General features: G+C 42.3%; 1 protein-coding gene and 1 pseudogene across 2 annotated transcripts; both read right to left on the bottom strand.

Annotated features, from left to right (window-relative positions):
• Positions 1-7015: 7015 nt before the first annotated feature.
• On the bottom strand, positions 7016-8947 carry LOC306938067 (thimet oligopeptidase-like; the record flags this gene model as incomplete). The annotated part of the gene is made up of 1 exon (XM_079522082.1): positions 7016-8947. The coding sequence occupies one exon, from the start codon at positions 8945-8947 to the stop codon at positions 7016-7018; it is 1932 nt and encodes a 643-aa protein (XP_079378208.1).
• Positions 8948-10904: 1957 nt separating this feature from the next.
• Positions 10905-11441, bottom strand: LOC306938306 (CXXC motif containing zinc binding protein-like; annotated as a pseudogene). The gene has a single exon. The product of its transcript is annotated as a CXXC motif containing zinc binding protein-like (transcript).
• Between the last annotated feature and the right edge of the window lie 1633 nt (positions 11442-13074).

Here is a 13074-nt window from a genome sequence, read left to right as displayed (position 1 = left end):
CACACCCCCACAGGGAGTGCAGTGCTCGGTGTCGAGTCAGGCCTCTGCCCAGGCTGTGGAACTGATCACCCTATATCTCCATATATGGAGCTGGCCTGTTCTGACATCATTCTGACATGTGCATAGACTCCATATTTGGGCACGCCTGACAAAGAACTCCATATAAGGGCATAAAAGGGACACAGACATAATAACTGGGTGGGGCATGTTCTGACAGCTATCCGCATAGACTCCATATTTGGGCATGCCTGACAAAGAACTCCTTATATGGGCATAAAAGGGACACAGACGTAATTACGGGTGGGGCATGTTCTGACATCTGCATAGACTCCATATTTGTGCATGCCTGACAAATAACTCTGTATTTAGTGGAGCAGATTACTGAAACGATCGTTCACTTGATGGTACAAGCACCAAATTTGGCACACAAGTGCTTCAGAACCTACTCTCTCAGAAAAGTACGTTGTCCACTTGAAAAAACTAAATGGCCATGATTTTTCAAGATGGCCGCCTTTCAAAATGGTTTTAAACAGTGTTTGAACTATAGTTTGATTGAATAATCCTATTGTGATGGCCTTTACATCGAAATGTATGTTTCTGAGTATGAGAAATCCAATTCTGCATTTAGCAAATCAAAATTATTGAATATTATGATGATACAATGGGAATTAAACAAAAAGCTGGGGCAGATTAAGTCAATATTCCATAAGAATCTTTCACTTGGTGGTACAAGCACCACATTTGGCACACATGATGTCCAGGATGTACTTTCTATGAAAAGCACGTTATCCAGCTGAAAATCCAAGATGGCTGCCAGTTTTCAAGATGGCCGCCTCGTCAAATGCAAAAAAAACAAAACAACAAAAAGGTTTTCGAAGTAAAATTGTGTTAATGATCCAAACATCAACATGAATGTATTCTGATTGTAAGAACTCAATGGTGTTGGAATTGAATTCCAATATGGCCGCCAGTTTGCAAGATGCAGCTATTACGTGACTCAAAATTAGCGTTTTCGGAAGCTGTCTGATCATATTGTTGAAGGGCAACATCATTCATTGATCATGCATTGAAATGCTGTGGTCAAGCTCTATTGGTTTGTATTTTTTTTATGATATAAGAGTGATGTCAAAGCACAACCAGGAACACACTGGCGACATCACTGCTGTTAGACTCAGCATGGGGTTCAGTGCTGTAGTTGTGGTTTACTAACTGTTGTAGTGTACTCACTGTAGTTTGTTGTATTCTTTAGTGTCCTAATGCTAATTAGCCCCTGTATATATCTCCACTAGAAGTTTAGTTAGTTGTAGTATTGTAGTTAGATAGCCGCACCTGAATTGACAAGATGTGCCACCGTGGGAGAGCTGAGACAAGGGTAACGGAACTTCAGTTACCTGGATGGTGTACAGATCGCACAGGACTTAAATGGAACTGGATGAACGGTCGTGCTAGGTGTAGGGCACCAGATGGTTGAACCTAGATCAAGGTTCAAGGTTGGACTTTATTGTTACATCTTGTGTACAGGACAGGTACATAAGAGTAAAACTTATTTTAGTTTGGCTTCCTTACAGACAATGCAGCGGCATAGATGGCAAACAACAAAAAAAACAGCAAGCACAGGAAAAAAAGGGATAGAATAAAGAGTGCTAGAAAAATAGTAACATATACATGTGCATGTTTTCCCTGTAGTAGCAAAGTTAGGTAAACTTTCGCCCCGGTTCTTATCAGTTTGTTCATGTATCTGATTGTTTGGGGAAAGAAGCTTATTTGCAGTCTATTTCCAGTGGCTTTGAGACTGAAAACGTTTTCCATGTGGCAGCATCCGCAAGCATCTCTGCGGTTGGGATGGCTTGGGTCCCTCATAAGTCCACGAGCTTTGCTGACACAACGATCGTCATACAGGGCTTCGATGGGGGGGAGATCACATCCACTGCACTCTTCGAATTTTTGCATGTCCGTCACCAGATCATTCTGAATTTAGTGGAAAACTGGAGTTTCCGTTGCTAAACATTTGGCCGACAATTTTGGTACTTTTTGGTACTAACTAACTTTGTACTGTTTTGCTTCAATGTATCTTCACTGCCACCTCCATCATCCAATCTGGATGAGTCTAACATGATGGGCACGACCGTTATCACTGTATATGGCCATACTGGCATACTCACCCTTGGCTGAACGTGTCATTTCCAACTCTAATGTCGGCGCATGGAAACTAGGGGCTACTATACTATCCTCTGCCTATCGGGACGTAACTTGGACGGTGCTGAGTCGGGTCTGGTGGCCGTCGTAATGCTCGGCACTTTGTCTCACGTGGCTCAAGGCCACCAGACACAGCACGCCTCGTCATTGACATCAGTGACACAAAAATACCATTATCACCCATCACAATAGGTGATAATGACATACTGAAACAGTGAGTATGCCAGTATGGCCATATTGGCCGTATAAAGGTGCTGATAACGGAGGATTTCGCCTATCCAATACAGAGATAACGGTCGAATGGGGTGGAAATACGGGGAGACTTCAACTCCTCTTTCGTATCTGTTTGACACACTTCCTCCAATCAGTTTTAGTAGCGGAACATCTTGTGTTATACGGTTAAAGGCTGAGGGCTATATCCTTTTACCACCCAACCGTACAAAACATCAAAGCACATTGAAATATGGGATGCATCTAGGTTCAAGCATCTGGTGCCCTACACCTAGCTCGACCATTCATCCAGTGCAAGTCCTGTGCGATCTGTACACCATCCAGGTAACTGAATCCCTGTTACCCTTGTCTCAGCTCTCCCATGCTGACACATCCTGTCAATTCAGGTGCGGCTATCAACTACAATGCTACAACTAACTAAACTTCTAGTTGAGATATACACAGGGGCTTATTAGATAGCATTTAGGACACTAAAGTATACTACAAACTACAGTGAGTACACCACTACAACAGTTAGTAAACCACAACTACAGCTAGTACGCTACAAGCATACACTGAACCCCATGCTGAGTCTCACAGCAGTGATGTCACCAGTGTGTCCTGGTTGTGCTTTGACATAACTCTTATATACAAAATTACAAACCAATAGAGCTTGATCACAGCATTTCAATGAATGATGTTGCCCTTCAACAATATCGGTGATCAGACAGCTTCCAAAAACGCTAATTTTGAGTTGCGTAATAGCCGCCATCTTGAAAACTGGCGGCCATATTGGAATTAAATAATTGACACCATTGAGTTCTTCCAGTCAGAATACATTCATTTTGATGTTTGGATCAATGTGTGGATCACACATTTCTGTTCATTAAAGTTATACGTATTTATTTGACGAGGTGGCCATCTTGAAAACTGGTGGCCATCTTGGATTTTCAGCTGGATAACGTACTTTTCTTAGAAAGTACATCCTGGACGTCATTTGTGCCAAATCTGGTGCTTGTACCACCAAGTGAAGGATTATTATGGAATATGGACTTAATATGCCCCACTTTATCGTTTAATTCCCATTGTATCATCATAATATTAAATAGTTTTGATGTTCTAAATGCAGAATTGGATTTTTCATACTATAGAAACATATATTTCAATGTATAGGCCATCAAAATAGGATTTTATAGCTCAATATATCTCAAACACGGTTTAAAACGACCTCAAATGGCGGCCATCTTGAAAAATGGTGTCCATTTTGTTTTTTTCAAGTGGACAACGTACTTTTCTGAGAGAGTAGGTTCCGAAGCACTTGTGTGCCAATTTTGGTGCTTGTACCATCACGTGAACGATTCTTATGATATAGTGACTTAATCTGCTCCACTAATTGTCTGTAATTGGAATAAAGGGACACAGAGACAGATACAGAAATGTCCATATATGGGCATAAAAGGGACACAGGTGGAACGGGTACTCTGACACGAGTACAATGGGTATTGCATAGCCAGGTGGGGAATGGATCTCCAACTCCAATTGTCATTGGGCGCAATGCATTGGGCGCTTGAGGTTATATATATATATCCATCCATCCATCTTCAACCGCTTATCCGTAGTCGGGTCGCGGGGGCAACAGCTCCACCAGAGTGCTCCAGACTTCCCTCTCCAGAGCAACATTAGTGACTTCCTCCTGGGGGATTCCGAGACGTTCCAAGGCCAGTGAGTCGATGTGTTTCCTCCAACTGCGCCTTAGTCTGCCCTGGGGTCTCCTCCCAGTGGGACGTGCGTCAAGGACCTCCCTAGGGAGGCGCCCGAGAGGCATCCTAACCAGATGCCCGAACCACCTCAGCTGACTCCTTTCCAGGCGAAGGAGCAGCGGTTCTACTCCGAGTCTCTCTCGTGTGACTGAACTTATATATATATATATATATATATATATATATAATCTAAGTAATAATCTGAAGCATGCATATCCACAGTAAGGGGGATTTCTTAAAATTGTGAAATTGAGTTTCTCTGTGAAAGTATGAAAGAATGGGGAGAGTCCAAAGTTTTATCACTAAAGTTTTAAACATTGAACATCTAAAAAATGACATTAATAACATTTCAAAGTAAAAGGTGCAGGCCTGTGTGTCCAGTTGTCCACAGTAAACTGCTTTTTTTTTTTTGAGGGGCGCTCTAACCCATCCTATGTCCAGCTTTTGGTGTATGTCCTACACAAACATTACATTTCCGTTGACAATGAATGGACAATTTTGGACTATTTTACGCCCCTCACTTCACACGGGTATGTTTCCAGGTGAAAGTATGAAGAAGTTGTCATGTACCAAAATCCTCCATTGACTTAATTTTAAAGTAAAATAGGCCTATTTCTAAAACTACAAAACATTTAATCGAGTTTCTAAGTGAAAGTGAAGAATATGTCCTACAAAGGAGAGACTGCAACACAAAAGCAGAGTAAACTAGAATGCTATCTGGCCCTAAACAGAATACGCAGTGGCAGAATACCTGAGCACCGTGACCGACCCAAAACAAAGAAAAATCCTAACTAGGTACAGACTCAGTGAACACAGTCTTGCGATCGAGAAAGGCCGTCATAGGCAGACCTGTATCCCGAGAGAAGACAGACTATGCACCCACTGCACACAAAATGAAGTGGAAACCGAGCTACACTTCCTAACCATCTGTCCATTGTACCAAGACATCAGAGACACATACTTCCCACAGATTACAACCACACACAGAGATTTTGAAAACATGACCAATGACAAAAAACTCCCATATCTGCTGTGCGAAGTACAACAATGTGCAAACACAGCAGCAAGATTCGTGAGTTGCTGTGATAGGAGAAGGATATCAAACGGAACACAACCACCCTAAAGACTAATCATTGTGTATATTCCTGCACTATACCTGCATCCAGTGATCTTGGTACAATATAGAAAAAGAAGACACCAGCACTGGCTGCAGTTCATCTTTAAATGCATTCATTTCAATTATGCACAGTATTTAAAACAGCTTATGATACCATACACTTCTACACATCAACTTAGACATTGCTCACAGATTTACTTTAACATACCCACATCAGCTGGCAAAAAATCATTCATGTTCAAAGCTCCTTGTGACTGGAACAATCTACCTGTCCATATACGTTCAATAACATCTTTTCATTTGTTTAAAACTATGCTGTCCTCTCATCTTGAGACTACCTGTTCATGTTTTCACTAATCATCACTGTAATAGATCCATGATGCAATGATCCATGTGTTATGTCTACGTTATGTCCATGTTATGTGAAATGTTGTTTTGTTTTTGTTTTTTTGTTTTTCCTTTTTGTTTATTTATGAATTGTATTGTTTTGTCTTGTCTTGTTTTTGTCTGGTTGAATTGTCTGTAAAAAGTGTCTATGTATGAAGTGTACTTTGTGAATCGCGGACCCCCTTGAAAACGAGATGGTTCATCTCAAGGGATTGTTCCTAATAAAGACATTTCAGACAATCTATTGAAGATTCTGACGTTCAAATGTACATATTTTTTGTTTTGATTGTATTGCTGTATTGTTGTATTGTGCTTTCTGCTTTGGCAATGTAAACGTATGTTTTCTCATGCCAATAAAGCCCTTTGAATTGAATTGAATTGACTGCTTTTCCTCTCCCTATAGCCCATAATCAGACCTTAAATACTTAGACTAGAAACACTCAGGACGGAGAATGAAGTCAACAGCAGAGACAGGCAGATGAAAGTTCTTCCGGAGTTCCATTTATTTTCAGAGAGTACAAGACATCATTCACAGCGATAGGCCTAGCCCACCCGCCTGTCGGCGTGTGAGCCACTGACTAACCCAGATAGGCATTTTAGTAGAGTCTTTATACAGAGACAACAACAGATGCAAAGGTGGTCAAGGTGCCAATTCAAGTTTTAAGACATCTTACTGGTCTCGTTGCTGTTGCAGCAAGCCCACAATAATACAAATTAAGGGATGTTGTGAGTGACCCATAAAAATGGTTTCACACCCTGTTCTAGGGTGTAGGCCTAGTAGTTTGGGTGTAGTTTGAGGATCAATGGATCAATCTAATCAGGAGTAGGATTGCTAGAAATGGCCAGACATTATGTTTGAATATTCCTTTTAAAAACCCACATGCATTTGAACCTATCGAATTTCAAATTCACATTATTATATTTATTTTTAATTATTATTGAATGAAAAAGGTGACATTGTTGTATTTAATGTGTGTACATTCAGCACAGCGCTGCCTTTCTACCGTACCGAGCGAAGCGTGTGTCTGCTGTGTTCAGTCTGTGCGTTTACAGCACGAGAGGGCCATATGTCATTATGCTTACGACGGTTCTGCTTTGCTCAGAGCTCCAGATCATCTTTTTTTTTTGAGTGGTGTAAACCACTCCTACAACTGGCTTTGTTAGTTTACGTGTCTGTCCGTACCAAAGAAAATGAGCATGGTTGCTATGGTCACCCAGTTCACACGGGTGTGATTTCATTACGTCAGACATTACGTCAGACCACAGCTGATCAGTCTATATAAGACCTTACACCACTCAGTTCACACGGGTGTGATTTTTTCTTTCTCTGTAGTGGTTCCTTCTCTCAAAACTCGGCATAGTCCCACTCCTCGTCTGTGTCAGGTTCTTGCACAAACGCTGCCTCCTCGACAACGTCCCACTCCACGTTAAATGCACTTTTTTTGCTCAGGAGGAATGCTTCCTTATTGGGTTCACGACCCAAGAAGTTCTTCAGCATCTCATAGGGGTCCTCAGAATAACCAGGCTTCAGGATGCAGTTCCTGTAGTCCAAACCCACCTTAGGGTTCATGATTCCTTCCTGTTTGAAACGGGTGTGGAACATGTCCATGGAGAACACCTCACCCCACAGGTAGCGATAGTAGTGTAGCGTCATTGTAAATTGTATTGTATTGTATGTTGGTATGTCTGCTGTTTTATAACCAGGGTCTCTTAGAATCTCCGTTCTAAGCCTTTCATATACCTCAAGCGGGTCCACCAAACCAGTCTGGGTGTGAAGAGCCTGTTCCAATTTGGCCAAGAATATGTTTTGACTTGTTGTACACCTTTTGTTCACCATGGTGTGCACTGTGAGGCGAGACTTGATCAGTTTGTCCAACAGTTCATCAGGAATCGGAGCTCCTGTCTTGTAGTGTTTGGATATTCTCTGTAGTGGGTCCTTCTCCCAAACCCAGTTCTCCAGCATCTGGGATGGAACCTCGGAAAAGTCACAGTACCAATTATAGTCAGAGTACCAGTCCATGCATGGACTGAAAATTGCGTAGTCAGTCTGAGCACAGAGGATATGCATAACATGACCAAACTCATGGAAGTAATTCATCACATCGTAATGCTGCAGAAGGTAAGGGTAGCTGTCAGTGGAAGATCTGGGAAAGTTGGTCACGCAGGCAGCAACAGCTATCTGTCTGCTCCCGTCAGGCAGCAGACAGCTGGGCTGCAGGGGGTAGGTAAATGGACTACAATCTTTGCCCTCTCTTTTGAACAGGTCCAGGTAGAACTGTCCCATTATCTGCCCAGAGGAGCTGTCAGTGACACTGTACAGAGTGACATCAGGATGCCACACGGGGGCGCCATGTACCAGGTTGAACGACAGGCCCAGCAGGTCCTGGCAGATGTCCAGCAGACCCTGGGTCACAATGTCCACTGGAAAATACTCCCTTAACTGTACGGGAAGGATCTCTCTGGTGGATAGGTCTGGTATTGTATTCGGCTTCAGCTTATGGGCCAGCTCCTCCAGGAACATGGAGACCGTATTGGCAGACTTTGCCATGCTTGTCTGCAGGGCAAAGTCAGCATAGGTCTTGAAGCCCAGCAAAGCACTCTTTTGAGCACGTAGCTGCACCAACCTCTCAAGGGATACGTTGTCTACGTTGATTCTGCTGACCTTGTTGTTAATGCATTTTATCTCGTTTTGTTTCTGTTTGGGGAGATGCAGTGCTCTTCTTCTTGCCTCCATGTTTGTCTCCATATATGTGTCTATGTATGCCTCTGTAGTAAGTCTGTGTGCATCCACCTCCACACGCTTCATCTTGTCTTGTATCTCTTTGATACCTTCCCCAAGCAGTCTCTGCATGTATCGCTTTTCCTCTGTAGTAAGACTGTCTTCGTCCACCTTCATCCCCAGAGCTACTATTCTCTGGTAGACGTCTTTTCTCATGCTCATGTCCTCTTCAAACTCAATCAGCTCCTTAAATGCATTTTGGCTGGCGGTCCTCGTCTCGCTTTGACTGGGAGCCACTTCCAACGGGAATATCAATATGTTCTTCTCGACAGTGTACTCTGCCTGCATGTTGGCCAGGGCCTTCAGGGTGTTATCAAAGGTGACACTGTCCAGTTCAAGGGAACCCACTGCATCGTACACCTTCCTGGTCTTGGCGATGAGCACGCCAGTCATCTGGTGGAACTGATTGGGGGTGAGATTCCAGCACAGGCGGTTCTTGTTGCAAACGTGAGGAGGAGGGCTGCTGAAAACCACCTCCCCTGTAGGTGACGGTCCCATGTTAGTGGAAATTAATCGCATTGTTGTTTGAGCTCTCTTGTGAGGAAGTCTGTTGGATGTTGCAGACCTTTGGAGAGTTGCTGTGCCTACGCTGTTATGGCAAGCTGTGAAGGTTAACTTTGGCTTATTGTCCTGTCTTTATCTTGAGGTTTTCCCTTCTACGATCCATATATGGGCACAAAAGGGGCATATGGGTATATACTGATGACATCAGAGCTCTCCAGTCTCCATATATGGGCATAAATGGACAAGGACTGAGATACAGAGATCTCCATATAGGAGCATATCAGTCACATTGGCAGTGTGCCTCTGATGTCATGCTGACTGGGGAGGGGGTCTGGGAGATAGATGGCGTTATGGAGTCTGATGATCAATACTGATGTGAAAGACAATAATTAAATATAAAATGTAATTATCTGGTATCTGTGGACAAAAATGTAATATGCATGGTGTCATGATTCAAATTGAGTAACTGATTAAAATGTTCATATTCCACAGCCACACAAACCTGTAACTTCCACCTCCTGCCATATACTCATGCCATCAGAGAACTCCATATATGAGCACAAAATGAACACAGACAGATTTCCAAATATGTGCATAAATGTAACTTATTGCATAACTGGGAGGGCTTGCTATAGCTAGGAATCAGGGAGGTGAGACAAGACAGGCAAATAGCTAGGCAAAACAGGAAACACTAGGACATCACTACATAATAAAAGTATACAGTACACAGTTCAGTAAAGTTCATGACATTTTAACTCCTGTCCCATCCCACTCCCACAGAAAAAATCCCTGATCCCATCCACTCCTACTCAAAATGACTCCCACTCCCGTTGTTTATTTGTTTTGTTTTAATTAATTAGTCATTAGAAAAGGCAATGGATTTTGAGTTATTTTTAGATTACTGTGTTTCATGCCCTTTCCCAAAACAAAAAAAACGGTTTATTTTGCCTGTCGGCCAAGGAAGGCCAGCCCACTCTGCCATATAGGATGCATTGATGAGATCTATAAGGTTCAGATGTAAAGTGATAAACTGCATCCAAGGGCTTGAGGACAGAAGGAGCAGCTTTTCTATAGATGACATCTCCATAGTCCATAAAAGAAAGACTGCTTCAATAACTCTTTTCCTACTACATGGAATTGGGAAACTAGCTCTGTTCTGGTAGAAAAGGGTAATTTTTTGCCTTAGTTTACAGACAAGATTGTCAATATGGTATTTAAATGTAAATTTGTCATCAAGCCATATTCCAAGGTATTTGTATTCAGCAACCCTTTCTATGTTTGATCCAATTGAGGTAGTGATATAAGTTGTTATAATCAATACCATTGGCCCTGGAGAATACCATGAATTTAGTTTTTCCAGCATTTAGTACAAGCTTTAGCTCTCTGAGTGCATCTTGAAGTGCATTAAATGAATGCTGCAAATGATCTGTTGCAAGCTGGACATAATCAGCAATGCAGTAAATAATGGTGTCATCTGCATAGAAATGGGCTTGGCAGCCATCTAGAGTCGAAGCAATGTTATTAATATATAGGGTAAATAGAACAGGGCCCAGGATCGATGCTTGTGGGACACCTTTTAAGATGGGTAAGAACCCTGACTGGTCTCTCCCAGCTTTTACACATTGAGATCTCCCAGCCAGGTAGCTCTGAAAACACTTGCAGGTATTTCCATTAAACCCATTTCTGTGTAAAATAAGAGGAGTGCATAATCCACTGTATCAAAGTCCAGTTAAAACGGGTGCTATGACAACGTATATCATTAGGTTCCCAAGTTGCATCGTTCCCAAGTATGCCGGTGGCTGACTGCGACGGGCACGTACAGGTCTATAGTCTATAAAAGAATGCAGCGCAGTATTTTCTTTTATCCATGGCAGAAACTGTCATTTACTATTATATTATATGACATGATTATTGATATCCAATCCTGTTGGCCGAAGCCACTTAGAGTTGAACCACACTGCCTTAGGGCCAGTGAGAAAGTCCATGGATGTTTGGTCACTGACTGCAGGTCCTTGTCCAGTAACTGCATTGTAGGAGGCCGTCAGCACTTGATGAACTTGTGTGTAACCTCATATATCCCCACAGGCTCGCTGACCTTCTCATCATAATCGTTCCAGTCTTTCTCTAGCAAGGTGATCTCAGGAAACAATGTCCCAGAATCTGTTCCTTGTGCAGCAAAGCCAGCCTGAGGCTGGAAGTCAACTGGCTCCAGACCTCGACACTCAAACTGCACTATTGTCTTGAATCTCTCGTTGTCCTCCGCATTGTAAGGCGTGATAGTATCTCCCAGGATATCGATAGAATACTCCCTGGCACAAAGTTTACACTTCTGCACCATGCTGGCACTGCCTCTGCCTCCTTTTAGTGGTGTGCTTTTCCGCAAGGGTTAAATATTGCCATTTATTTGGAACTTCCCCACAGTTTCCAACGGTTGCACATTTGTGATGCTCTCCAAGGTGGCTCTGAACTGCAGCGCAAACTTCACCATTCTGAAGGCTTCTAGTACTGTAATGTGCGTGCCTCATAAATATGTCATAGATGACTGTCATAGATGAGGTCACAGGCTGGTCACATAAGACAGTGGTTCTCAATCTCAACCAGGCACCAAAGGTGCCTGGTTGACAAGCAAAGGTGACAAGCACTTGGAACAATTAGTACACAGTGTACTAACACAAACATTGAATGCCATTGACAATGAATGGCCAGTTTTGAGTGTTTGTGCAAACACAAACATCGAATGCCATTGACAATGAATGGCCAGTTTTGAGTGTTTGTCTAAACACATATTGTGTAAACACAAACAAAACTAAAGTGATGACGCAAATTGGGATTTGGCCGGAATGAGATGATGTATGATGATACACTTCACACGGGTGTGACTTTTTTTGAGGGGCGCTAGCCCCTCCTATATACAGCTTTTGTCCCCACACGTCTCATATTTGCAAATGACAATGAAAGGAGAAATTTGTATATATGATGTAAATTTGTGGCAACACAAACATTAAATGCCATTGACAATGAAGGGAAAAATTACGTCATGTGTAGACGAGCAAATCAGCTAACACAGGGGTGCCCAACCTTTTTTGACCCAAGATCTACTTTCAAATTTTCCACCTAGCCGAGGACTACCAGCCCAAAATTTACCGTAATAACCCATTCAATATGCACATGACCAACAGAAAATATTAATAGTCATTGTAAGGTCGGAATTACAAGAATGAAAACATTGCAACTTCTCATTTGGGACTCCACATTTATTGAACTCTGCCAAACATACTGACAACACATTCATCCAACAGACAACTTGTGTGTTTTTTTTGTGCTCTCAGCACTTTGTATTGACCTGTACTTTTATGCAAATTGTAATATTACATTTTTCCATCAATCAAAAGTCAACAGTCACTGATGTTCAAAGTCTCTCTTTTTTTTGTAGGTTTTTATTTATTTTTTGTTATTTTAATAATGTCAGTCTACCTTAGTGGGAACGCTGGCACTGGGAAGAGGAGGCTAGTTTCTCAAAGTCTGGGTTGTAGGCGCTGGTTTCAGAACAGATGTACAAGCGAACAACCTGACTGATGCAATGCATAATGCACTTGTAGAGAGGTTGTAGATCTGCTATTTTCGGTAGCAGTGTATTATGGAGGGCTCAAGCTATCCAGCTCGCTTTTTTTTCCTTTTTCCCGAAATCAAGTCGCGGTCGACTGGCAATCCTCACGCGGGCTACCGGTTGACCGTGGTCGACTGGTTGGGCACCCCTGAGCTAACACATCACATAAATCACATCACATAAATGTATGATGATGCATAATGATAAGAGCACCCCTCACTTCACTCGGGTGTGATTTATGTTTACCATCCCATGTTTATCCACTCCCTCCTGGGCGGAACTACAGTCACTGTTCATTTTTAATAAATTAAAATCCAAATTTCACCCACTTCTAGTGGTCAGAGGCCAAAATACCCAATATAAAGGTTGTTCGCAGACACCTGTTTGGGGGTTTAGGAACAGTGAGACTTGTGGACATTGAAAAAACTATTCCCATTGGGAAATTGATAAATAGGTTTTAAAATTAAACGAAGACCATTATCTCTCGAACCTAATGTCGGAGAAATATGTCCCT

The sequence above is a fragment of the Electrona antarctica genome, assembly GCF_951216825.1.
Source record: "Electrona antarctica genome assembly, chromosome: 15".
NCBI lineage: Eukaryota > Metazoa > Chordata > Actinopteri > Myctophiformes > Myctophidae > Electrona > Electrona antarctica.
This window is presented reverse-complemented; position numbering and strand designations above follow the sequence as displayed.